The sequence below is a fragment of the Lolium rigidum genome, chromosome 1 (genome assembly GCF_022539505.1).
Source record: "Lolium rigidum isolate FL_2022 chromosome 1, APGP_CSIRO_Lrig_0.1, whole genome shotgun sequence".
In the NCBI taxonomy this organism is placed as follows: domain Eukaryota; kingdom Viridiplantae; phylum Streptophyta; class Magnoliopsida; order Poales; family Poaceae; genus Lolium; species Lolium rigidum.
This window is the reverse complement of record NC_061508.1, coordinates 63217424-63243057: the sequence shown is the minus strand read 5'-3', so window position 1 is coordinate 63243057 and position 25634 is coordinate 63217424. Positions and strand designations below refer to the sequence as shown.

Sequence of the window (25634 nt, the reverse complement as noted above, 5' to 3'; positions counted from 1 at the left end):
TCTATATGAGCACAACAATTGCCAAGTATCAAATTATTCAAGACATTATACCATTTACCACATGCGGCATTTTCCGTTTTCAACCATATAACAATGAATGAAGTAGTTCAACTTTCGCAATGAACATTAAGAATAAAGCTAAGAACATATGTGTTCATACGAAACAGCGGAGCGTGTCTCTCTCCCAAATAAAGAATGCTAGGATCCGATTTTATTCAAACAAAAACAAAAATAAAAACAAACAGACGCTCCAAGTAAAGCACATAAGATGTGACGGAATAAAAATATAGTTTCACTAGAGGTGATCTGATAAGTTGTCGATGAAGAAGGGATGCCTTGGGAATCCCCAAGCTTAGATTCTTGAGTCTTCTTAAAATATGCAGGGATGAACCACGGGGGCATCCCCAAGCTTAGACTTTTCACTCTTCTTGATCATATTGTATCATCCTCCTCTCTTGACCCTTGAAAACTTCCTCCACACCAAACTCGAAACAAGCTCATTAGAGGGTTAGTGCATAATTGAAAATTCATATATTCAGAGGTGACATAATCATTCTTAACACTTCTGGACATTGCACAAAACTACTGAAAGTTAATGGAACAAAGAAATCCATCAAACATAGCAAAACAAGGCAATGCGAAATAAAAGGCAGAATCTGTCAAAACAGAACAGTCCGTAAAGACGAATTTTTTAGAGGCACCAGACTTGCTCAGATGAAAATTCCCAAATTGAATGAAAGTTGCGTACATATCTGAGGATTATGCACGTAAATTGGCAGATTTTTATAAATTTTCTACAGCAGGGGCGGCTCAATTTCGTGACAGCAAGAAAGATGTTCCTGCGCAGCAATCCAAATCTAGTATTGACTTTACTATCAAAGACTCTACTTGGCACAACAATGCAATAAAATAAAGATAAGGAGAGGTTGCTACAGTAGTAACAACTTCCAAGACTCAAATATAAAACAAAAGTGCATAAGTAAAATAATGGGTTGTCTCCCATAAGCGCTTTTCTTTAACGCCTTTCAGCTAGGCGCAGAAAGTGTGAATCAAGTATTATCAAGAGATGAAGCATCAACATCAATAGGTATCTTAGATGCTCTCTCATCCGTAGTGGTGCTAAGGGCTTTGTCAATTTTAGGCCTATAATAGTTTTTTGGCTTAGGCACTTTAGAGACATACATGAACTTTTGCTCCTTACCCACATAGGCTTTCTCCTTAAACTTAAGAGAAGAAAAAGTTGAACCCAAGGTTCCCATAGCTTCTTCAAGTTCACTAATCCTATGGGTTCGATTATCATGAGTAGCACAAGTTTCTAAAACAGACAATTCTCTCATTGATTCCACTTAGAGTTTTATCAAGTTTATCAGTGTTATTAAGTAATATTCCCAATTTAGTCTCAACACTTGGAAGATTTTTCTCTATGACCTCCAACTTTTTCATGACATCTTCAAGAGAGATTTCAATTTTAGCTTCATTAACAGGTGGTATTCCAACTAGACTCTCAATGATGCAACTAGCTTCTAAAGTAGGAGTGCCTAGGAAATTACCTCCCGCAAGAGTATCAAGAACATACCTATTCCAACTAGAGATACCAACATAAAAGTTCCTAAGTAGTATAATAGTGGAGTGTTTTTTAACACACCTATGATGAGCATCACTAATTCTATACCAAGCATCTTTAAAACTTTCTCCCCCTTGTTGCTTAAATGAACGAACTTCAACATCCGGATTACTCATTTTTAGTAGTAGTAAATAAAGCAAACTAAATAAAGTAAATGCAAGTAACTATTTTTTTTGTGTTTTTAATATAGAGAACAAGACAGTAAATAAAGTAAAACTAGCAACTAATTTTTTTTGTGTTTTTGATATAAGAAGCAAACAAAGCAGTAAATGAAGTAAAGTAAAGCAAGACAAAAACAAAGTAAAGAGATTGGATGTGGGAGACTCCCCATGCAGCGTGTCTTGATCTCCCCGGCAACGGCGCCAGAAAATCTACTTGATGGCGCGTAGTTGACACGTCCGTTGGGAACCCCAAGAGGAAGGTGTGATGCGCACAACAGTAAGTTTTCCCTCAGTAAGAAACCAAGGTTATCGAACCAGTAGGAGTCAAGGAACACGTGAAGGTTGTTGGTGGCGGAGTGTAGTGCGGCGCAACACCAGAGATTCCGGCGCCAACGTGGAACCTGCACAACACAATCAAAGTACTTTGCCCCAACGTAACGGTGAGGTTGTCAATCTCACCGGCTTGCTGTAAACAAAGGATTAGATGTATAGTGTGGAAGATGATGTTTGTTTGCGAAGAACAATGAAAGAACAATTGCGGTAGATTGTATTTCAGATGTAAAGAATTGGACCGGGGTCCACAGCTTCACTAGTGGTGTCTCTCCCATAAGATAAACAGATGTTGGGTGAACAAATTACAGTTGGCAATTGACAAATAAAGAAGGCATAACAATGCACATACATATATCATGATGAGTACTATGAGATTTAATCAGGGCATTACGACAAAGTACATAGACCGCTATCCATCATGCATCTATGCCTAAAAAGTCCACCTTCGAGTTATCATCCGAACCCCTTCCAAGTATTAAGTTGCAAATAACGGACAATTGCATTAAGTATGGTGCGTAATGTAATCAACACAAATATCTTTAGACAAAGCATCGATGTTTTATCCCTAGTGGCAACAACACATCCACAACCTTAGAACTTTCTCATCATCGTCCCGCATTCAATGGAGGCATGAACCCACTATCGAGCATAAATACTCCCTCTTGGAGTCACAAGTATCAACTTGGCCAGAGCCTCTACTAGCAACGGAGAGCATGCAAGAACATAAACAACATATATGATAGATTGATAATCAACTTGACATAGTGTTTAATATTCATCGGATCCCAACAAACACAACATGTAGCATTACAAATAGATGATCTTGATCATGATAGGCAGCTCACAAGATCTAACATGATAGCACAATGAGGAGAAGACAACCATCTAGCTACTGCTATGGACCCATAGTCCAGGGGTGAACTACTCACACATCGATCCGGAGGCGATCATGGTGATGAAGAGACCTCCGGGAGATGATTCCCCTCTCCGGCAGGGTGCCGGAGGCGATCTCCTGAATCCCCCGAGATGGGATTGGCGGCGGCGGTGTCTCTGGAAGGTTTTTCGTATCATGGCTCTCGGTACTGGGGTTTTCGCGACGAAGGCTTTAAGTAGGCGGAAGGGCAGAGTCGGGGGCGTCACGAGGGGCCCACACACTAGGGCGGCGCGCGGCCCTAGTGTGGCGGCGCCTCGTTGCCCCACTTCGTATCTCCCTCGGTCTTCTCGAAGCTTCGTGGAAAAATAAGACCCTGGGCGTTGATTTCGTCCAATTCCGAGAATATTTCCTTTGTAGGATTTCTGAAACCAAAAATAGCGTGAAAACAACAAGCTGGCTCTTCGGCATCTCGTCAATAGGTTAGTGCCGGAAAATGCATAATAATGACATATAATGTGTATAAAACATGTGAGTATCATCATAAAAGTAGCATGTAACATAAGAAATTATAGATACGTTTGAGACGTATCAAGATGCTTATTGTATGTTTGTCTTGTTATTTTGGTGTGGGATTGCATTTATTTGAAAGAGTACTTCCATGTCATGGGGCAAGAGGTACCCCTGGTGCGCTCTTTATGATACATCTATACTTACAATGACAAGCACTGATTTGAGACCTAAGTTGAGTAGCATGAGGTGTAGGTACTCGTATTCAAGGGGCATGAGATTTTCAACTTGTGATTTTGTCAAGCATATAGCTCATATTTGCCTCAAATTAACTTTAACCATTCAAGATGCTTATGATAGGGGCAATGAGAGATCAAATCTAATGAGTACCATACTTTTTGAAATATTTATAAAACTTGTTTATCTTGCTTGCTCTGCAAAGAGTCTCTCTTTTTCTTTTATGTTGAGTCTTCATCTTCTACTTTATGCACCAATTAAGAGAGCATAGTTGTCATTCTTAGTGCAATGTGCACATTCCCAAAATTATTATTGATTGATTCATGATTATGACAATTGCTTGTTCTTAAATTACTTGTATCTAATCACCCTCTGAACTTTGAAGGTGTCCTAGCATTTATGTTTTGCTATTCCATAAAGTACATGTTGAGTACCACTTTGCTATGTTTTATCTATGCTTATAAACAACAACTGCTTTCGATGCACTATTATCCATGATCCTTTGTTTGAGTTACTTCTCATGTTATAACATAGTTGCTAAGTTCTATTGTTAGAATTATATCTATCATGCCTATGTTTCGAGTACTTTGATCCCAGCTCACAATGCTTTACATGCTTGCTCAATATTGTGTTGCTTCATGTCACCTCAAAACTTATTTTGTTATCACTTACCTACTCGAGGACGAGCAGGAGTTAAGCTTGGGGATGCTTGATATGTCTCAAACGTATATATAATTGATGATACATACTTGTTTTACACCAATTCTACTATGATTTACATACACTTCGTTACACTTTTATACATTTTTCGGCACTAACCTATTGACAAGATGCCACATTGCCAGCTCCCTGTTTTTGATGGGTTCGTTGCATGGAAAACAAAAAAATTCTACCGTGAACATGAACAAAAACCAAGATCCAATCTAGGAAGAAGCAAGATCTAATCTACCAAGATCGAAGCAACGAGATGTATGTGAGACTAACCCTCGAAGATTCCAAAGCCTACGAGATTAGATCTCGTTGTTGATGTAGTCGATCGTCATGTGCTACAATCCGGCAGCACTTCCGTACTCGGTCGTGCGTACGGTGTCGATGAAGCCCGTCCTCTCCCCGTTCCAGTGGGCAGCGGAGGTGTGGTAGATCCCCTCGGAATCCCAGCAGCACGATGGCTTGGTGGTGGTGGTGGAGGAGAAAATCTGCAGAGCTTCACCAAGCCGGAGCAGATGTGTAGTGGAGGAGAGAGGGGGCGCTAGGGCTAGGGTTTCAAGGGTGTGCGCCCTGCCCCTTCCCCTCTTTATATAGGGAGGAGGGTCGGTTTGGGTGGCCCCCGAACCCCCTAGATCCATCTAGGGCCGGCGGCCAAGGAGGGGGGGAAGTTTTCTTCCCCCCGAGTTGATCCCCCTAGGGTTTTGGGGAACCCTAGTGGGCTGGCCGACTTGGGCCTTGAGGGCCATGTGCCCCTGGCCCATTAGGCTAGGGTGCATCCCCTCGGCCCATGCTAGGCCTCCTAGGGTCGTGGGCCCACTGGTGGGACCCCCGGAACCTTCTAGAACCTTCCCGGTCTTCCACCGAAAAATCCCGAACTTTTCCGAAAACTGGAAATCAACTTCCCTTATATGAATCTTATTCTCCGGACCATTTCGGACCTCTTCGTGATGTCCTGGATCCCATCCGAGACTCTGAACAAACTTCGGTCTCCATCTCATATTCCGAATCTACTTATGCGACATCGAACCTTAAGCGCGTCACCCTACGGTTCGTGAACTATGCGGACATGATCGAGACTCCTCTCCGACCAATAACCAATGGCGTGACCTGGAGATCCATAATGGCTCCCACACATTCAACGATAACTTAGTGATCGATTGAACCATTTATATACGATACTGATTCCCTTTGTCACGCGATACTTTACTTGTCCGAGGTTCGATCATTGGTATCTCCATACCTTGTTCAACCTCGTTTCCGACAAGTACTCTTTACTTGTACCATGGTATGTCATCTATTGTGACCTAGTCACATGCTTGCAAGCTAATTAGACGACATTCCACCGAGAGGGCCCAGAGTATATCTATCCGTCATCGGGATGGACAAATCCCACTCTTGATCCATATGCCTCAACTCACACTTTCCGAATACTCAATCCCATCTTTATAACCACCCATTTACGGAATGGCGTTTGATGTAATCAAAGCATCCTTCCGGTGTAAGTGATTTACATGATCTCATGGTCGAAGGACTAGCTAGGTAACTATGTATCGAAAGCTTATAGCAAGTTGAGCTTAATGACTTGATCTCATGCTATGCTTACTATGGGTGTGTCCATCATATTATTCACCTAATGATATGATCTTGTTATTAATAACATCCGATGTTCATGATCAGGAAATCATGATCATCTATTAATCAACAAGCTAGTTAAATGAGAGGCTTACTAGGGACTCTGATTGTTTACACAACACACATGTATTAATATTTCCGGTTAATACAATTATAGCATGGAGTGTAAACATTTATCATGAACACTAAGATATAACAATAACTATTTTATTATTGCATCTCGGGCATATCTCCAACTGTTTTCTGCTGTTTTTGGTCTCAGAATAGTTGTACAGTAAACATTCTCGGAATTGGACGAAACAAAAGCCGAAGTTAATATTTCTCCGTAACAAAGACAGAGACCGAAGGGGGGACGAAGAGGCACCATAGGGCGGCCAGGCCACCCAATGGCGCGGCCAAGGGTGGGCCCACGCCTAGGGGTGGTGTGGTCCCCCAGGCGGCCACCGACCTCGCCCTTCCGCCTATTTATTCATGATCTTGGGAAAAACCTAAACACCCGAGTCTCCATCCATGAAAAGTTCTGTCGCGGCCGCCATCGCAGAACCCTTCTCGGGAGGGTTCTGGAGTTCTTCCTGGCACCCTGCCGGAGGGGGAAATCATCGCCGGAGGCATCTACGTCACCATGCCCATCTCCGAAGTGATGCATGAGTAGTTCATCCCTGGACTATGGGTCCATAGCAGTATCTAGTTGGTTGTCTTCTCCAATTTGTGCCTCATTGTAAGGGTATTTTACCCTTAACCATTATTTTGGTTAACAACACCGATGCTAGTGTGTGGACTAATATTATCTTTAAGTATATACATAGGTTTAGTCCTCATATGGGAATGCAAGGTGGCAAGAAAGGTCTTGTAGTCGGAGACAAGGATGCGAGGTGAAGAGAGACCCCCCAATTGTTGTTCTCAACTAATGATGGTGTGTTGACCGTTTGTCTCTAAAGAAGTGCTTGCCAAAGCCACATATACACATAATCTGCACACCAAAAAATGCTGAGAGGAAGAAGTGCCGAGAAGACGAAGACAAAAAGATGCTCCAGGAAAAGTCGTATGTGCCGAGAAGACGAAGACAAAAAAGATGCTCCAACCTGTGGCAGGACAACCCATATGAGAATGAGGAACAACCATTCACCGAAGATAGGCGCTTTTGGACAAAAGCCCAATTTGCCATGTGGGAGCAGTTTTATGAGCCTGCTGTGCCAGAACCAACTGTGAAGCCCAGACGTCTCAATGTTGAATTTCATAATATGTATAAGCATGATGACTTCAAGTATGTTGACATGGCTTTGAAGAAGATGAATCTGTGGACGCTTGTCACCCTTGAGCAAGACTACATACCAGCTCTAGTCAGCCAGTTTTTCTGCACAACTTTCTTCCATCCCACACCTTAGAGGCACATTACTTTTATGGCAGGCACATCTCAGTGCAGTATCTCCTATGACCAGTTTCAGACTGCCCTTGGATACACTAGAAATCTGCGTGGCGGCTTTCGCATTCATAGTGAAGGGTCTATGTCTGATGCCTCTCTTGCCTTCTGCTACCCAGCGGCCGCTCCAGTTCCTCCTATTCCTCAGATCACTGCCATGTACTACTTCTACATCACCATGGCCAAGATTTACCGGTGCACTATTGTCAGCAAGGCGGGTGAATTTCAGGCTTGCCGTCGGTATGCCAAGAATCTCATGTTCTACACCCATCCAAACAATCAGTAGAAGATTGATGTGCCTGATTACATCTACCATGAGCTGAAGAGGGCAGTGGAGAAAAGGATGTTGCCCAATTATGCTCCCTATGTCATGTGTTTGCTTTATAAGGCCGTTCCTGCCTCTGCGTTGGCCGGGCGTCGTGAGCGGCATGCACTTCTTAACTTGCCACTTCGCGGTGACACACATGAGCCTCCATATATGCGCCCTGCTGCAGGTTCCTCGGGGCCTGCCAATAGGCGCCGTACTGACCCCTCGATGGCCTCTAGCTCCAGCTCTGTGCAGCCCAAGAAGGGGGCTGCCAAGTTCTTCAAGTCTCTCTTTCAGATGTGCAAGCACTCCTAGGATGTGAACTCCAAGGCTCTTCGGTTGGCTCAAAACAACCGTGAACTCATTAGAGAGGACTTCCGTGCTCGTGGACTTGAGTTGCCATAGGATCCACCTGAGATGGCCCCTATTGCGCACTTCAACTACCGTATGCCTCCTCTTGATGATGCCATGTTTGCCGGGTATAGTGGAGCTGACATTGAAGAAGAAGAGGAGGACACGTCCGAGGAGTCCTAGTCACAGCTGCTCTTCATTTGGGATGCGCTAGTATCCATCTCACTCCGTCTTCCTTTTTGGTGTTCCGATGCCAAAGGGGGAGAAAGGAGTAGAGTCTTAGTAGTTTTACAGGTTCCTTGCCGGGGTTTTCCGGGGTTGTTCGTATGCACAAGCCTTGACTATTTCATTTGATTCTTGTTGGCTTGTGCTACTATTTGCTACTTTCGTTTGGAACAATACATGCTTTAAATTTGTGTGATGGACAAATATGCGCTCATCACGTCCCAATTCAGAGTAGGAGGAAAGGCTTGCCAAAGAGCAAGATGCAACCTGAAAAGATGTCGAGCGGATTTTTGGTATCCTCCAAGCTCGTTGGGCTATCGTCAGGCACCCCGCTAGAGCATGGAGAGTGCAAACCATGTGGGAGGTGATGACCGCTTTGTGTAATCATGCACAACATGATTGTTGAGATAAAGCGGGATGATTCACTGTTTGATAATGATTGGGAATACCAGCGAGAGTTGGTTGCTCCTCAAGGTGGTCCGGCTTCATTCCAGAATATTCTCCAGGTGCATCATGAAATTCGGGACCAAACGGTTCACAATCAGCTCCAAACTGATTTGGTTGAGCACATATGGGCGCATGTTGGCAATAATATTGCAAACAACAACAATGATGAAAGCTCCGAAGAAAACAATGCCTATGCCATTTCTATCATTTGACATTTTTTTGAACAAGTACTTTGTCATTTAATATTTAATAGATGGACAATAATTTTATGTAATAAATCTTGATCATTTCATTTATTTTTTTCTTATGGTTTTATATGCCTTATATTAAATTTAAGGCCAAATACGAATTACTTTGGCGCGACCCATATCTGATCGCGTTGGGTGCACCGTGCGAGGCCAAATGTCGGGCGAACGTCAGCCGCTGTCCGTGAGCGCACTCAAACGGATGCAAACGGACGTGCAGGTGCGCTCATTTGGATCGGCCAGTTGAAGATGGCCTTATTGCGCACCACCGCCCCTCGCCTGCCTCCGCCTATAAAACACAAGGTGGTCGAGCTAGCTATGTGTAGTTTTTAGGAGCATTTAGTTCCTATTTTGTCATCGTTTGTAAATTATGTCAGATGAACTTGGACGAACTCGTTTAAATTTCTCGCGCTAAATTTCAGAAATCGCGTTTAGGTTCTGGATAAGGGGACTGTTCTGCCGTTTCAATTTTCACGCGAAATAGGCCGATGCTCTCAGAGTCAAAGGATCTAGAGACACTCTAATCCTTTTGGCGAGCTTTCTTGTTTGGAAAATCTTTGGCAAGCTTTCTTTGTGTTCTGAGTACACATTCGACTTGGGTTGGGGTGCGTGTGTTTTTACCCACACTACTAATAGTAGCAGAATGTTCTCGCCGAATTTTGGGGATTCAACTTCAACCCCATGCCGCATGTCCAGTTCCGCCCCTAATGGCGCCCCGCAGAGATCGAGCCGAGGCCAGCCATGGCCGCTCCACGTACTGCTCCCCCTCCACCCCACACCGGCTGCCTTCTACACATCCTCTCCTCCCTCTCCACTCCCCCGCTTTTGCACCCACCACCACCTCTTCCTCCCCCGAGGCGCGCGGCGACGACGAGGACGGCGTACGGAGGGGGTCGGACGAGCACCAGCGCGGGCGCGGGCGCGGGGGAGAGGGATATGAGTTCATCTGCCCCGTCGCTAACAGCGTACAACTGACCATCCTCAGGCCCGGCGAAATAATCATCCTCCAAGGGCCGGCGAAATGGTAATTTTGCCTTCTGATTTGCGTCGGCTCTACCGCTTTGAGTAATGCGCAGTGCGGGTTCCCGTTGTTCAATTTATTTTATCTGAATCATGGTCGTTGGTTGCAAAATATTTACACAAGGATCTGGTAGAATTGTCTAGCATTGCGTTGGATATTCCAGCTCCCTGATTGGGGCAACCGATTTCGAGTCCAGGCACATCCAATTTTATTTATCCTTCGTCCATGCAGCATGATTGCAATATTTCGGCATTAGTCTAAAAAAATGCAAATGTATTTTCGTCAGAGGCTCCCATAGATGATAGCAAGCATAACTGAGATAAGTTAATTTCTATTTCAGGGGACGAAAGTTAATATTATAGTAGGCTCACATGTATGGGCTGAAGACGCTGACATTGCCTGGGTTGATGGAGAAGTCGTTAAGATCAATGGCGAAGAGGCTGAGATCCAAGCAACCAATGGGAAAAAGGTAAGTTGCTTTGAACAATTCTGCTACTTTTTATAGGAAATACTGCTACTTATACATTTAAGTGTCACACTTTTAGATCATTTCGAATTTGTCGAAATTATATCCCAAAGATATGGAAGCAGCTGCCGGTGGAGTTGATGACATGACCAAGCTCTCCTATCTCCATGAGCCAGGAGTTTTGCAGAATCTGGCGATCAGATATGAACTTAATGAAATCTATGTATGTTTGCTGTGGTCTGTAGATATGCCGCTATGTCAGCCATACTATCTGGGTTTAAAGTTTGAAACTCACTTGATGTTTTGTATGGCTGATATGTCTTCATTTGGGCAGACATACACTGGAAATATTCTCATTGCTGTCAATCCTTTCCAAAGGTTGCCGCATTTATATGACCCACATATGATGCAACAGTATAAGGGGGCACCATTTGGAGAGTTAAGTCCACATGTTTTCGCTGTCGCAGATGTTGCATACAGGTACGTAAACATAACCAAAATCGGTCCAGTGTTTCCACCGAAGATGGGTTGATCTCACTCTTGTTTTAACATGAAATAGGGCTATGATTCATGAAGGAAAGAGCAACTCTATTCTTGTGAGTGGTGAGAGTGGTGCTGGTAAAACAGAAACAACTAAAATGCTTATGAGGTATCTTGCCTATCTGGGTGGCCGTGCTGCAACAGAAGGAAGAACTGTAGAGCAACAAGTTCTTGAAGTAAGACAGACAGTTACTTAGCATGGCAAGACAAATGTATTGTTTAGTTATTTATACTTCAACAATTAAACTTCTATTTTGCATTCTTATATCTGCAGTCAAATCCAGTCCTTGAAGCTTTTGGCAATGCCAAGACTGTCAGAAATAACAATTCTAGGTAGGAGATATTAAAAAAAATGTCTCAAGGATTACTTGCATTATTGAGAATCATGGAGGTTTACATATATGTTTTGAATCTCATTATTTTCATGATGCTTGGTGCAGTCGGTTTGGTAAGTTTGTTGAGATCCAATTTGATAAGCAAGGGAGAATCTCAGGTGCTGCTGTCAGAACTTACTTGTTAGAAAGGTCGCGTGTATGCCAAATTTCTGATCCTGAACGCAACTACCACTGCTTTTATCTTCTTTGTGCGGCCCCACAGGAGGTAATGATCTATATTCTCCTTTGGCACTTATGCGCCTTGATGGACACGTCATTGTTCTTTACACTTGTGATCCGGTACCTAATACACATAATCTGCTTTGGTGCGTTGCATATTCAGGAAGTTGAGAAGTACAAATTAGGAAATCCTAAGAATTTTCATTACCTTAATAAATCAAATTGCTACGAGTTGGTTGGGGTTAGCGATGCTCATGAGTATTTGGCTACCAGAAGAGCAATGGATATTGTTGGCATCAGTACTCAGGAACAGGTAGCTCAAACTATTTCCATATGTACTTGGATATGATCAATGGGCAGTTGAGCTGGTTTTTACCGTTTGCACTTAAACTTGTTTCCAGGATGCTATTTTCAGGGTTGTTGCAGCTATCCTTCATATTGGCAACATTGAATTTGCCAAGGGGAAAGAAGTTGATTCCTCAGTTTTGAAAGATGACAAATCTAAGTTCCATCTTGACACAGCTGCTGAACTTCTTATGTAACTACCTCTATTTGGTTATCTTTTCTAATTCTGGTATTACTACTGCTTGTTCCAATGACTGTTGACATGTACTTTATGTCAGGTGCGACCCTGGAGCCTTGACAGATGCCCTTTGTAAGCGTGTCATGGTAACACCAGAGGAGGTTATAAAAAGGAGTCTTGATCCTTACAGTGCAACTATCAGCAGGGATGGTCTAGCAAAGACGATATACTCCCGTTTGTTTGATTGGTAAGATAATTCCTTTTGTAGTCCATTATGTAAATATCCTCCATGTACAAATTCTGATGCACTGCAAAACATGAAAATATTAGCTTCATCGTTGCAACCTGTCATTATCTTGCAGGCTTGTTGATAAAATTAATAGTTCTATTGGGCAAGACGCTAACTCCAAATGTCTTATTGGGGTCCTCGACATCTATGGTTTTGAGAGCTTCAAGTCAAACAGGTCATCTTTACTATAGTCCAGTCTTTTATTTAGAACTCACTAGGTTCTTTTAAAAATTGACAAATAATATTTTCTGCAGTTTTGAACAATTCTGTATCAATTATACAAATGAGAAATTGCAACAACATTTCAATCAGGTATTACTTGTTCAGAGAAATGGTTCATGTGAACCCCCCCATAGCCATTTGGTAAAACAAAAGGACATCTATTTATGTGAAAGGTGTGTGTGATCTTTTTCAGCATGTTTTCAAGATGGAGCAAGAGGAGTACACCAAAGAACAAATTGATTGGAGCTATATTGAGTTTGTTGATAATCAAGATGTTCTTGACCTTATTGAGAAGGTATGTGCAAAGTTTTATATTAATTCAATTTCATCTAGTGCTTTGGCGGGGAAATCTGAAGTGCTGTAATGGAGCATGTTTACCATTTTCCCTTTTTTGTCATCAATCTTGCCAATATGGTCGTGTTACTACAGGATGCAATCAATTACTTTCTCAGTTAGTGCCTACTTGGCCAATGTTAAGCCACACGTTATGAGCCACAAGCTTAAAACAAGGCGAAACATTGATTTAAAATGTATTTATACTTCTTAAGAAAGAACATAGCCAGAGAAGCCCCTATTTCTGCAAACAAATACATTGCATTCTTTTTCTTGTACTTGCTTTATAACACTAAACATCTTTATCAATCAGTTCTGCAATCGATTCTCACTCATTTCTTGTTGACGCATTACTGAATTTTCACTTTGCAGAAACCTGGTGGTGTTATTGCACTTCTTGATGAGGCATGGTATGTTTACCATATCTTTTCTTTGATCGTCCCATTTAATCAATTCTGTTTTACTGTGTGAATGAATGTTTCCGTTAATGATCAGGGAGTAGATTTAAACCATGTTATAATTCTATTCTGTTTACTGTTCTCAATTCAGTATGTTTCCGAAGTCAACACATGAGACCTTTGCCCAGAAGCTGTACCAGACTTTTCAAAAGAATAAACGATTTGTCAAACCCAAGCTATCTCGCACAGATTTTGCTATCTCTCACTATGCTGGAGAGGTTAGGTTTTATTCATCAAATTCAATGGCTCCAGGATATTTTAGAGTTTTAACTAATGTTAAAATACTTATGCTTGTGGTATGCAGGTGATGTATCAGTCTGACCAATTTCTTGACAAAAATAAAGACTATGTTGTGGCAGAGCACCAGGAGTTACTGAGTGCTTCTAGATGCTCCTTTATCTCTGGACTATTTCCTCCTCTGCCAGAGGAAACATCAAAAACCTCAAAGTTCGCTTCCATTGGAGCACGCTTCAAGGTCTCCCCTCTTTTGCTTCTGCATTTATTCTTCGGACATTGCTGCCAGTTCTTGTCCACATGTCCCATCCCCATATTGTGTCCAGCATACTATTATGCACCACTAATGTTACTGACCTCTGAATCTTTTTTGTGGCAGCTACAACTTACATCTCTTATGGAAACATTGAACTCTACTGAACCTCATTATATCAGATGCGTTAAACCAAATAATGTGCTGAAACCGGCGATTTTCGAGAATGTCAATGTCATGCAACAGCTGCGTTGTGGTGTAAGTGCCTCTGAATTACCACCTATTGTGCCTCAGACTTAGCTGTAGTCGAATGTAGGCTTTGAGTTAGTCTATGTTACAAAGTTGTTCCAGCAGTAAAGTGCATCCCATCTATCATCAGGGTGTACTCGAGGCAATCAGGATCAGTTGTGCCGGATATCCTACACGTCGCACATTTTATGAGTTTTTGCATCGTTTTGGAATACTTGCACCAGATGCCCTTGAAGGGAAGTAAGTTCTTATTTCAAGTTATGCATATTTGTAGCTTAATATCTCTGACTCATTAGAGTTTTCCAGTGCATCTAAAAGTGATAATCACTAATATTTTTCTTTTCACATCTCATTAGTTGTGAAGAAAAGGTTGCATGCAAGAGGATTCTGGAAAGAAGGGTCTTTTAGGCTTTCAGGTAACTAGCCTTTTTTTTGTGAATTAGGTGTCACATGGTTTTTTGAAAGTTCGATCTTCTATGAATACCGCCCACGTATTAATGATCTGATAAAGAAAATATTGCCAATAAACTGATGTACTTGCTTAATTTGTAGGCTTGTAGGTCTGAAGTATAAGACTATTGCATGTGGGGTGCTCTTACAGTATTAGCATAGAAAAAATGCAAGATCATGACAAGTTATTTTGTTTCTCTTATCTAACAATTGTTTGCATTTCTCAGATAGGTAAAACAAAAGTTTTTCTGAGAGCCGGCCAGATGGCCGAATTAGATGCTAGAAGAACTGAAGTTCTCAGTGTTGCTGCCAAAATAATTCAAGGGAAAATGCGAACACATATAATGAGGAAGAAGTTTGTTTCTTTGAGGAAGGCATCTGTATGTTTTCAGGCAGTATGGAGAGGTCTGTTTGCTTGTACTTAACTGCAGACCAGGTGATTTTCATTTTACTAATAATGCTCAAACTCATGCTTTGTGTTTCAGGAACATTGGCCTGTAAACTCTATGATCGGATGCGAAAACAATCAGCTTCTGTCAAAATTCAGAAAAATCAACGTAGGCATCAGGCAAGGAGGTCTTACAAACTCCTAAATGCTTCAGTTCTTGTAGTGCAAACGGCATTGCGGGCGATGGCAGCAAGGAATGAGTTCAGATATAAGAAACGATCTAAGGCAGCGGTTACAATTCAGGTGGTACTCAGTTCCCTTTAAATAATATGACAAGTCAACTATGCATCTACTGTTTTTTTGTGTTTGATGTAACCTCAGGAACTCTGCTATGCAGCTCATTACTGGCTCAGCGTATGATATATTTCTAATCTCCTGATTCTCTACTACAGGCCCGTTATAGGTGCCATAGAGCCCAGTCATATCATAAGAAGTTAAAGGGTGCAGCGATTGTTGCACAGTGCAGATGGAGGGGAAGGATTGCAAGGAAAGAACTCAAAAAACTTAAAATGGTATGTTAATTATCACAGTAAATGCACTACTTGTACGTCTCATATGCTAGTCATGATACAACATTGAATGGTCGGTTTATTGTGTCCACCTTGGGCGGGGATTGTAACTTCTACATTTGATTTCTTTGATGGATCGGTCGAGCTCCTATCATCAGTTTTCAATGCTCTTTTTTCGTGAAAAGGAAAAAGCTTTGTGTTTCAATTCATTGATAGAAAAAGAATTTGTAATTTACAAGTCCGAAGAGTGGACCAACACCCACGCCATACAACTCAACCCAAGAAACCTAGTCTAAGGGAGAAGTTGACGTAGCCCTCGTGCTCCCGCATCTGATTGCGTTCCTATGCTTCCAAATCCACCACGCCGTGAGCATAATCAATGACGAGGTTCCTTTGCGCATATGGTGTGGGTTGGATCGTAGTAGCAGGACTTGGAGTACTGGCCATGGGGCGTCCACCGCCAGACAAGCTTGTCTGGCTCATCCGCCAAGTGCACCCCCTGCAACCTGGTCCACAGTTGAACATACTGCCAAAGGGGGTTCACAGCCCCTGAAATGTCTGTGATCCAGCTGCGTTCACAGCTCCAAAATATAAGGCGTATAAGTTTAGTCAGAAGTCAAACCTTACCAAGTTTGACCAAATATTACGGAAAAATATAAACATCTACAATATTGAATAACATATTGTGAAACTATACTTTATGGTCAATCTATTGATATTGATTTAATATTCTAAATGTTCATATTTTTTTGTATAAACTCGGTCAAACTTATAAGATGTTTGGCTTTTGACTAAACTTATATGCCTTATATTTTGGGACAGAGGGAGTACTATCCAATCAAACTTGTCCTATTTTGTTCGTTATACCACATTTTAATTTGAAGTACAGTGTGTAGACTATCTCTCTTCCGAAGAATGAGTTTGAACTTGCTAAATTGCTAAAATTAAATCAAAACTTTGTGTGCTTCCCCCTTCTGTGGGTTGTAACATTTAAAACTTTGTTCTCCTCCTACTTTTCAATGAAATGAAACGCAAAGGCTTTTTGCGTTTTCTCGAAAAAAAAAATCAAAATTAAAAGAATGTTTGTTATAGCACATTTGGTAGTCCCTTTCGCTTGCTGCTGGTCGAACCTGGCAAGTATAGAAAATGTCTCGTGAGAAATAGTTCCACTCAGCCCACCTACTTTAGGATGAAAGCTAGGAGGTCCCTCCCCCTTACATAGTCGACCCATCTTCTTACCAAGGGTATGGTTGTTGACCAAATATGGGTACACATCATGGAATGATGTTTCCTAGCTGCACATCTCAAATTGTGAAGCCCGCTTATTCTTGTTGGGCTCAATCATAAGATCGTGTTATTCAACACAATATGAAGAGTATTGACTCGCTTATAATGCTGGACGTTTAGATGGATTTAAATGAAAGGATCTGTAGAGGTTTAAACAGTTTTCTTTACATAGGGAATTTACTCCGGTTCATTGTTTGGTCAAAAGCAATCAAGGAAGAGAGAAAACACCACAACAGAGGCTAGCCAGCGTGAAATGAATAATAGCCTCCCGCAACCTTAAATTAAGGTTTAAGTAGTTATTACTAGGGATGAAAATGGAGCAGAAAGTTTCCGACGTATCCGCAGAAAAATGGAAACGGAGAGGAAATGCGGAACTGAAACGCAAATTCTTAAGGGGAAAAAAGTGGAAACGGAATGGCATTTTCCAGGCTTCCAGCAGAATTGCCACGCCGAACGGAGTTTACTTTTCCGGCAAATATGATTCTTTCCATTTTAGCGTGGCTGTCATGGCTATGTTTGGCCTAGCCCAGCAGGCCCTTGCCAACCCCTGCGATAGAGGCCCAACCCAACCTATTCTACTACCTAATCTTGACCCTTTGGCATTCTCCCCTAATCTAGTAGGCGCATCTCTGCAGTCTAGGGTTAGGGACACCATACCGCTGCCATGGTGCCCCTGTGCCACCCACCCATCCTTCGCTTTTCTATCTGTGTCCGCGCCGTCTTCAGTCCATATCTGTTTTCGTAGTTGTCTCTGGGGTTTCTGTCTTTTGTTTCCGCCTCCTCAAAGAAACATGAAGACAAATGAGGCGGCACCTAGTTCCACTCCGTTTTCTTCCCTAGTTATTACTCCAACTTGTCAGGTTCTTGTTTTTTCTTCTGTTCTGTGCCACTGTTCCTTTGATATTGAATATATTCCCCTACGGTTTCACGGTCAAAAAAAATTGAATATATTAATGGGTAATTTTATTTTCTGTTACTTAGGCTTATGATGTACTGATCTTGGTTTTCAGTTCTCTCTTAATAAATGGCATGCAGTTTTTTGTAAAAATAAAAGGACATGCAATTTTTTTATTGCAATTTTTGGAGAAAACAACTCTAGACTAGTATTCAAACTAAACCTAAAGCTGATGCACGAGTACACCAGCTAGGGTGATATTTGCACAGTTGTATGTAAAGTATAAACATTCCTTTTTAGCCCTGAACATTCCATGCCCTAAAATTTAACTGTGTGGCCAAAAATAGTGATTGTCCCATGCATTATCTACCATTACGTTGATAAAATCGAATAAAAACATAGCATCATCAGAGAGTACAAAACCATATGTAATGCATTATTATTATCTTCTTAAGAAAGCAAGAGTATATACTGTTAAGTTCATGAAGTCTGTAATAAGGCAGCACCATCAGGGAGCAAAAATTATCATTTCTAATGTGTTGCTATTATCTTCTCTCCAGGAAGCAAGAGAAACGGGTGCGCTTAAGCAAGCAAAGGATAAACTTGAAAAAACTGTGGAAGAGCTTACATGGCGCGTGCAGTTAGAGAAGAGAATGAGGGTACAAATGTTGGACCTATTGTGCTGTTTATATATCTTATGCTTCATAAAAATTTCTAAGGAGTAAAATGTGTTACATCAAGGATTTATTTTCCATATTTTTTTATGTTGCATCACTGAAGTACTTTTGATATGTGTATTTCTACCATTTCACTCAAATCCACATTCATACAGACAGATTTGGAGGAAGCAAAAACCCAGGAGTTGTCAAAACTGCAGAGCTCCATGGATGCCCTGCAAGCTAAACTGGATGAGACAAACGCAGTGCTTGCAAAGGAACGTGAAGCTGCTAAAAAAGCTATTGAGGAAGCACCTCCTGTAGTAAAGGAAACTGAGGTTCTAGTCCAAGACACTGAAAAAGTTGCTTCCTTGGAAACAGAGGTAGATGAACTTAAGGTACGCAATCTACTAGACAAACAATATTGCTATGATCAGAATTTCATGGACAATAATTTTGCAAAAAGATAAACTATCAGATAACTCAACTCTTTCATATTATGGTTGAAAACTTCCACTAATTTTGTGATGCACAACCTCATTGCCTGTAGACCTCACTTCAATCAGAAAAACAAAGAGCAGACCAATTAGAAAAGAAACACTCTGAAGAAGCACAAGCAAATGAAGAAAAGCAAAAGAAGCTAGAAGAGACAGAAGTAAAAATACGTCAATTTCAGGACTATCTGAGAAGGTTAATCTTTTCACACGTTTCTTGTTTTATCCCTGATATTCCCGTTTTTTTTTCTAGTTGTGCATGATGCATGTGTAAATTTTCCGTTTGATTTCAGTTTTCACACTGCAACTATGTAGTAAACACATTCTATTCATATGCTCTATCAACTCTCCACACATGTCTTGAAATTTTTCTAAAAAGCGCATCTGAGTCATTTAATGTTTTTGGAGTTTGATAAAAATTGAATAGAAACATGCATGCTGCCATTTTTTTTTTACCTATAGTGAACTTCCAAATTATGGTCATTTTGATATCTGAATGCAGTGTCACCATGTTATGCAACATTGAATCTTCATCTTATAGTGCTTGTGATGTGCATATTATCCTTTAGGCTAGAGGAGAAGCTATCAAATGTTGAGTCTGAAAATAAAGTCCTTCGTCAGCAAGCTGTTTCAATGGCTCCAAGCAAAATTTTGTCAGGACGTTCCAAGTCGAATTTACAGGTGAACCAGTTTGTGCAGTTATGCTTTACCCTTTGGCCCATCTTGGAAAATGCTTTGATAATTTACAATGATTGTTTATTTCACAGAGGAATACTGAAAGTGGCCATGTATCAGTCAGCGATTCGAAAATAACTCCTGTGGTACGCACACTAGATATTTGGTTAGCACATATATACTTCAGTTCCCGGACAATCATCAAAATGACATCCATCTTTTTGTATCATTTGGTGTTTCAGGACTCCACTATCGTGGCCTCGCCTAAAAAGGAATATGACATCGATGATAAGCCACAGAAATCTCTAAATGAAAAGCAGCAGGTGTAGTCTGCTATCTAACTCATGTTATTTAGGACCACTGTATAGGTACTTCAGATCTATGTGGTTCTATGAAACTGATATTTCAGTCTCTTGGCAGGAGAATCAAGATCTTCTAATTAGGTGCATAGCACAGCATTTGGGCTTTGCTGGGAATCGGCCAGTTGCTGCTTGTATTATATACAAGTGCCTTCTTCATTGGAGATCATTTGAAGTAGAGCGGACAAGTGTTTTTGATCGCATTATTCAGACCATTGGACATGCAATCGAGGTTCTAACCTTGAATTCAAATTTATTACATTATTATTATCTACCCTGATGCTGAAATAACCTTTTCTTTGTTCTATAGACACAGGACAATAACGAAGTTTTAGCATATTGGCTCTCAAATGCTTCAACACTGTTACTTTTGCTTCAACGGACGCTGAAAGCTAGTGGATCAACAGGAATGGCTCCACAGCGTCGACGATCGTCTTCTGCTACTCTTTTTGGAAGGATGACCCAGGTACACAATTTCCAGAGCTTCAGAGGAATCCCGCAAGGTCTACAATTAATATAAGTTCATATTAGCTACTGAGTGATTCCGTTATTCATTTTTTATTTCCAGAGCTTCAGAGGGACACCACAAGGTGTAAATCTTGCTCTAATAAATGGAAGCATGGTTAGTGGAGTAGAGACACTGAGACAAGTCGAAGCGAAGTATCCTGCTTTACTGTTTAAACAGCAACTTACGGCATACGTCGAGAAGATATACGGAATGATCCGGGATAATTTGAAGAAAGAGATTTCTCCTTTGCTCGGACTGTGCATTCAGGTGCCTATGCTTTCTAAGTTCACAGAATGATAGTTTGTGGAATACAAATGTGTGTAGATTATATATCTCTAATTGGCGTCATATTTGCAATCTTCACCATTAATTCAGGCCCCAAGAACATCAAGAGCAAGCTTGATGAAAGGATCTTCTCGTTCAAACACAAATACAGCCGCACAACAAGCTTTGATTGCTCACTGGCAAGGGATTGTGAAAAGCCTTGGGAATTTCTTGAACATACTTAAAGTGAACAATGTTAGTCTGTTGAACCACACTTTCATTTTGTTCATGCAATAATTATGTCATTTTCTTCAGCAGTTGTAACTTGTAACCTGTAATACCACCACACGTCACTACATATGTGTATAGTTATGAAACATGGTTGTATTCTAAAAAAAAAGGTTGCTTTATCTAACAAAATCATGCTTATCTTTGTCACCTCCAGGTTCCTCCATTCTTGGTGCGGAAAGTATTCACTCAGATATTCTCATTCATCAACGTACAACTATTTAACAGGTAATATATATCCATGTATAGATAAATCAGCTATTTAATTGCCAGCGAACACCAAAAATGCTTGACGGAGCTTCATTTGATTATTATCAATGTTCAGTCTTCTATTGAGAAGGGAGTGCTGCTCATTCAGTAACGGCGAGTATGTAAAAGCAGGATTAGCTGAACTTGAACACTGGTGCTATAGAGCTACCGATGAGGTAACAGAGCTATTTTTTGTCACATATCTTACAGTTCTGATATATAAAGGGCAGTACACCTATATTAGCAATCTATTTTTTCTTGAAGGGGCTTTAGTAGCATTCTCCTTTGATGTTTAGCTCCTACAGTACCGGAAATTCACTTTTGAACTAGGGAGCATATGCTCCTGCTACCTAGAAAAGCATCTTCAAATATCAAAAAAAAAATCTGAACAAAAATTTGGCGCGTATATGTTGACATTATATGTGTGCATGCCAAGTTTCACGGAAAACTTGCAGTATCATCTGTAAAAAAGATAAAGAAATGTATCGTGCAAAGCTTTTTTTAAGCACCAAATTTTGTCTTTTTTGCACACGGCAAAAAAATGTTGGTTTTCCACGAAACGACTTTATGAGCACATAAAATGTCGACATGTATGTGTCAGTTTTTCGTTTGATTTTTTTTGACATTTTAAACGTCTCGTGCCAGTGCATTTGTTCTAGACAATATTGGCTGTGCCAACATCCTGTCGTTGACAGTGATCAACTGAAAAAGGAAGTACACATAAGATTTGATTTTGTCTTTTTCATTAACCAAAAAGTTTCTAAATTGCTTAAGGTTAACCTTTATGCATGGCCGTGTGCGTTAAATATTGATTTCTCATCACGTGATTTCTGCTTGCAGTATGCAGGTTCGGCCTGGGATGAGCTTAAACATATTCGACAAGCTATAGGTTTCCTGGTATTATTATTTCCATTTTATTTTGAAAATTACTTTCACATAATTTGTTTATTAGATCCGTCTCTAGGTTATCACTGAACTATACACTGAAATATGAGACAGTGATTGCAACTTGACTCTGGAGTTTATCTAAAACATATTTTTAATTATTATTTCCTTTAGAATTCTGTCTATTGAAAAACATTCACAAGTCCGAGTTTTCACTCTGAGGACATACTGCTTATATCAACACTTGTGATATAAAGAAATTATTTAAAGTTCAGATTTCAATATTGCACATGGACAAGTTAAATGCACAGGTCTCTCACATATATTATTTTTCTAGGTGATCCATCAAAAACCAAAGAAAACGTTGGATGAAATAAGTCATGACCTCTGTCCAGTAAGTTGGGAATAGACAAAGTTTTCCATTATATCCCTTTATTGAAAAGTTCGATTTCCTTGAAACTTTATAACAATGCAAAAACACCTTGATCAGGTACTTAGCATACAACAGCTATATAGGATCAGTACTATGTACTGGGATGACAAGTATGGAACACATAGCGTCTCGCCAGAGGTACGTTTTATACAGTATTCCATTCCTGCATAACGTTTTATTTAACCTGATAAGAAGTGCTCACATATATGATCTCTATATTAGGTTATATCAAATATGAGAGTACTAATGACAGAGGACTCCAACAATCCTGTAAGCAATTCATTTCTGCTGGACGATGACTCGAGGTTGTTATCCCTGTTCTCCTATCAATCGCATATACTGTCAGAAAAAAATCTCAAGTGCTTCCTAATTAACCATCCACATTTTGAAATGCAGCATACCGTTCTCCGTTGATGACATATCCAAATCAATGCAGCAGATTGATATCTCTGATATTGAACCACCCCCACTCATTCGGGAGAACTCTGGCTTTGTATTCTTATTGCCACCCCCTGAATAAAGTGTGTGGTGGACTGGACAAAACTTAGGCATGGAATGCACCCCGGGCAGATAATTGGGCAGTCTATGCAGAATTGCAGATTGAGTATTTTCCCTCAGTGGCCAATGAAATGCAGCGCACAGCTTCCTTGACTGTACTTTGGTGTTTTGCTGTGGTAGGAACTAGGCTTATGTGCATTTGCCTGGGCTCACCTCAAAAGTAGTTTCGCCTCAGTGCTACGGTTTTTTTTTGTTGCTCTATTCATTTTCTTTCCTTTACCCCTCTTAAGCTCAGATGGTCACACTAGTTTAATTCAGCTAGACAGAAAGTTTTAGCAGAATCAGCTAAGATTCATTCATTGTGTAGACATTTGTATAGTTTTAGAGTACTTTTGAGGTGAGTTTGCAAGAGCAATGTAATAGGAGACATATTACCTTGCTATTCAGCCATATGGATTTTGTGGCCACCTTCGTACTGATTCTGTGTATACCAAATACAATATTGATCTGCAGCTAACCATATGAACTTGTGAGCTCGGTCTAGTTAACTATTCCTTTTCAGATTGGTTCGCCGTTGTTGCCTTTCTATTGACACTTTTCATCCAGTTTCATTATGGCAACTGGAGCTTTTCGCCATTGATCTGCAGTTTTAATTGCATCGCCGAATTTCACACGAATGGGAGCATTTCCTTGCAAACTCATATGTAAATATCTAGCAGCTACAAGAATAAACTGGGGTCAGAAGTCTGTTGTTTTTGTAGATCCAAATTCTGGACTGTTAGGGTACCCTCCGACCCTCTCTAGTTCAATCAAATGAACTAATTACCAGGACATGGTAGAAATTGCCGGTCCTGAGCATTGACGATAGCTTCCATGGTGCATGCGCTGCATGCCACAGGTAAGGGGATTCTTATCCACCCAACAAAAATATAAATATAGCCGAGTTAAAGGCTCTCGACTGGCCACGATTTACAGGACCACAATGTATCCGTGACAACCATAGTGAGTATGACATCACACTCCAATAATGAATCTCGTGCTTCCCGAATTTATTTATTTTTTAAGATGATGATTAATGACTTGATTTTTTTCTGTGAGCCTAATGCGAAAATTGGGAGAGCTCACAACCACTTACACTTATGAGTTAGGCACATATATATGCACATGTCTGTAAATTGTCCGGTTGCTCCGCACTTTTCCATCCTGTTACGGAGTGACTTTTGATTTTATCAAAGTACTCTTTCGGTGTTAGTGATTGACATGATCTTATGGTCTAAGAATATAGCTACTTTGTAGGTGTTTGATATAGCAATGTAAAATTAATGACTTGATCGTATTGCTATATATACCTACTTGGGTGTGTGTTCATCACAACATTCTTCTAATGACATGACTCCGTAATTAACAATATCCAATATTCATGATTAGAAAACCTTGATCATCGGTTAACCACGATCTAGTTAAAAGAGAGGCTTTACTAGAAACTCTTGCTTGTGTATTAAACACACAAGTATTCACGTTTCCGGTTAATACAATCTAATAAACATGGAATAAGATAATAACTATTTTATTATTGCCTCTCGGGCATATTCCCTTCAGGTTGGCGGAGGCCGGGTGGCACCTAGGGAGACAGCTGGCGATAGGGAGACCCCAGTTGCTACGGATTTAGAGCCCTTGGTGGGACGTCCGAGATTGGCGGTGGCCGACGGGCTCCGATCGCCCCTCCCTCCCTTGTGGCATTCTTCTTTGTCATAGCGGTGCTATATATGGTTTGCTCCGGTGGGAGATGGCGACATAGTCAGCTTGCTAGTGGTTAGTGGTGGCCTCCTCTTATGCCGGAGGTGGTCTGCCGTTTGGTCCCTATTCTAGCCCCGGCGGAGAGCTGGGGTGGAGTAGCTGCCGGTGAAAACCGTGCTTCGACTCAGGTCATGGCAAACAATGGCAGTGTGCGCACACCGTTCACCATGTTGAGGGCACCGTCTTTGCGGTCTGCTTCCACTCCACTTGAGCTGCTTCCGGGGGAAACCCTAGATCTGGGTATCATGGCTCGGACAATGGCGGCGCTATTGGCGTCGCTCTCCCTCTTAAGGTCATTGTCTTTGGGAGCAACAGCCGGATGGAGGAACTAGAGGTTGGAGGAGATATCAAGTCATGCCTGGCTGACAGGTACTACGTTGAGTCATGCATGACGATAGATCTTTCCATGGAGGAGTCGACAACAAGACTAGCAAGGGCTATCTCTACCCTGAAGATGGACCAACAGTTCGATGGTAGTGACGGCTTCTGAAGCGAGGACAAAGGTGCTCGCCAAGGGTCAGCTAAACTGCTTTTGAGCTCCTGTTCTCGCCATAGGGTGAATCAAGGTTTTCACCGGTTTTTAGTTGGTGGAGCGTTGGTTTCTGTTTTTAGGGCAGAGGCCGGACAACTTACTATGAAGCAAGGGAGGGCCGACCTGGAAATACCGAACGGAACCCGTCTCCGCGCGAGGATGATATCGCGCCCGTCCACTACTTGGAGATTAGC

The 25634-nt window shown here is 41.2% G+C and overlaps 1 protein-coding gene across 1 annotated transcript; it reads left to right on the top strand.

The window, feature by feature from the left end:
* Nucleotides 1–9736: 9736 nt before the first annotated feature.
* On the top strand, nucleotides 9737–23642 carry LOC124685423 (myosin-11-like). The gene is given in 40 exon segments (XM_047219769.1): nucleotides 9737–10095; nucleotides 10433–10561; nucleotides 10638–10781; nucleotides 10893–11038; nucleotides 11118–11274; nucleotides 11373–11431; nucleotides 11539–11698; nucleotides 11816–11965; nucleotides 12054–12190; nucleotides 12276–12422; nucleotides 12538–12639; nucleotides 12719–12776; nucleotides 12880–12981; nucleotides 13392–13429; nucleotides 13569–13695; nucleotides 13782–13952; nucleotides 14091–14222; nucleotides 14344–14453; nucleotides 14570–14601; nucleotides 14604–14629; nucleotides 14891–15068; nucleotides 15149–15354; nucleotides 15504–15623; nucleotides 18363–18461; nucleotides 18635–18856; nucleotides 19009–19148; nucleotides 19522–19633; nucleotides 19720–19773; nucleotides 19870–19950; nucleotides 20048–20218; nucleotides 20297–20452; nucleotides 20555–20761; nucleotides 20870–21013; nucleotides 21204–21274; nucleotides 21372–21471; nucleotides 22136–22192; nucleotides 22518–22574; nucleotides 22671–22751; nucleotides 22836–22918; nucleotides 23010–23642. Coding segments are annotated over 40 exon segments (4593 nt in total). The 5' UTR covers nucleotides 9737–10092; the 3' UTR covers nucleotides 23134–23642.
* The last annotated feature ends 1992 nt before the right edge of the window (nucleotides 23643–25634 follow it).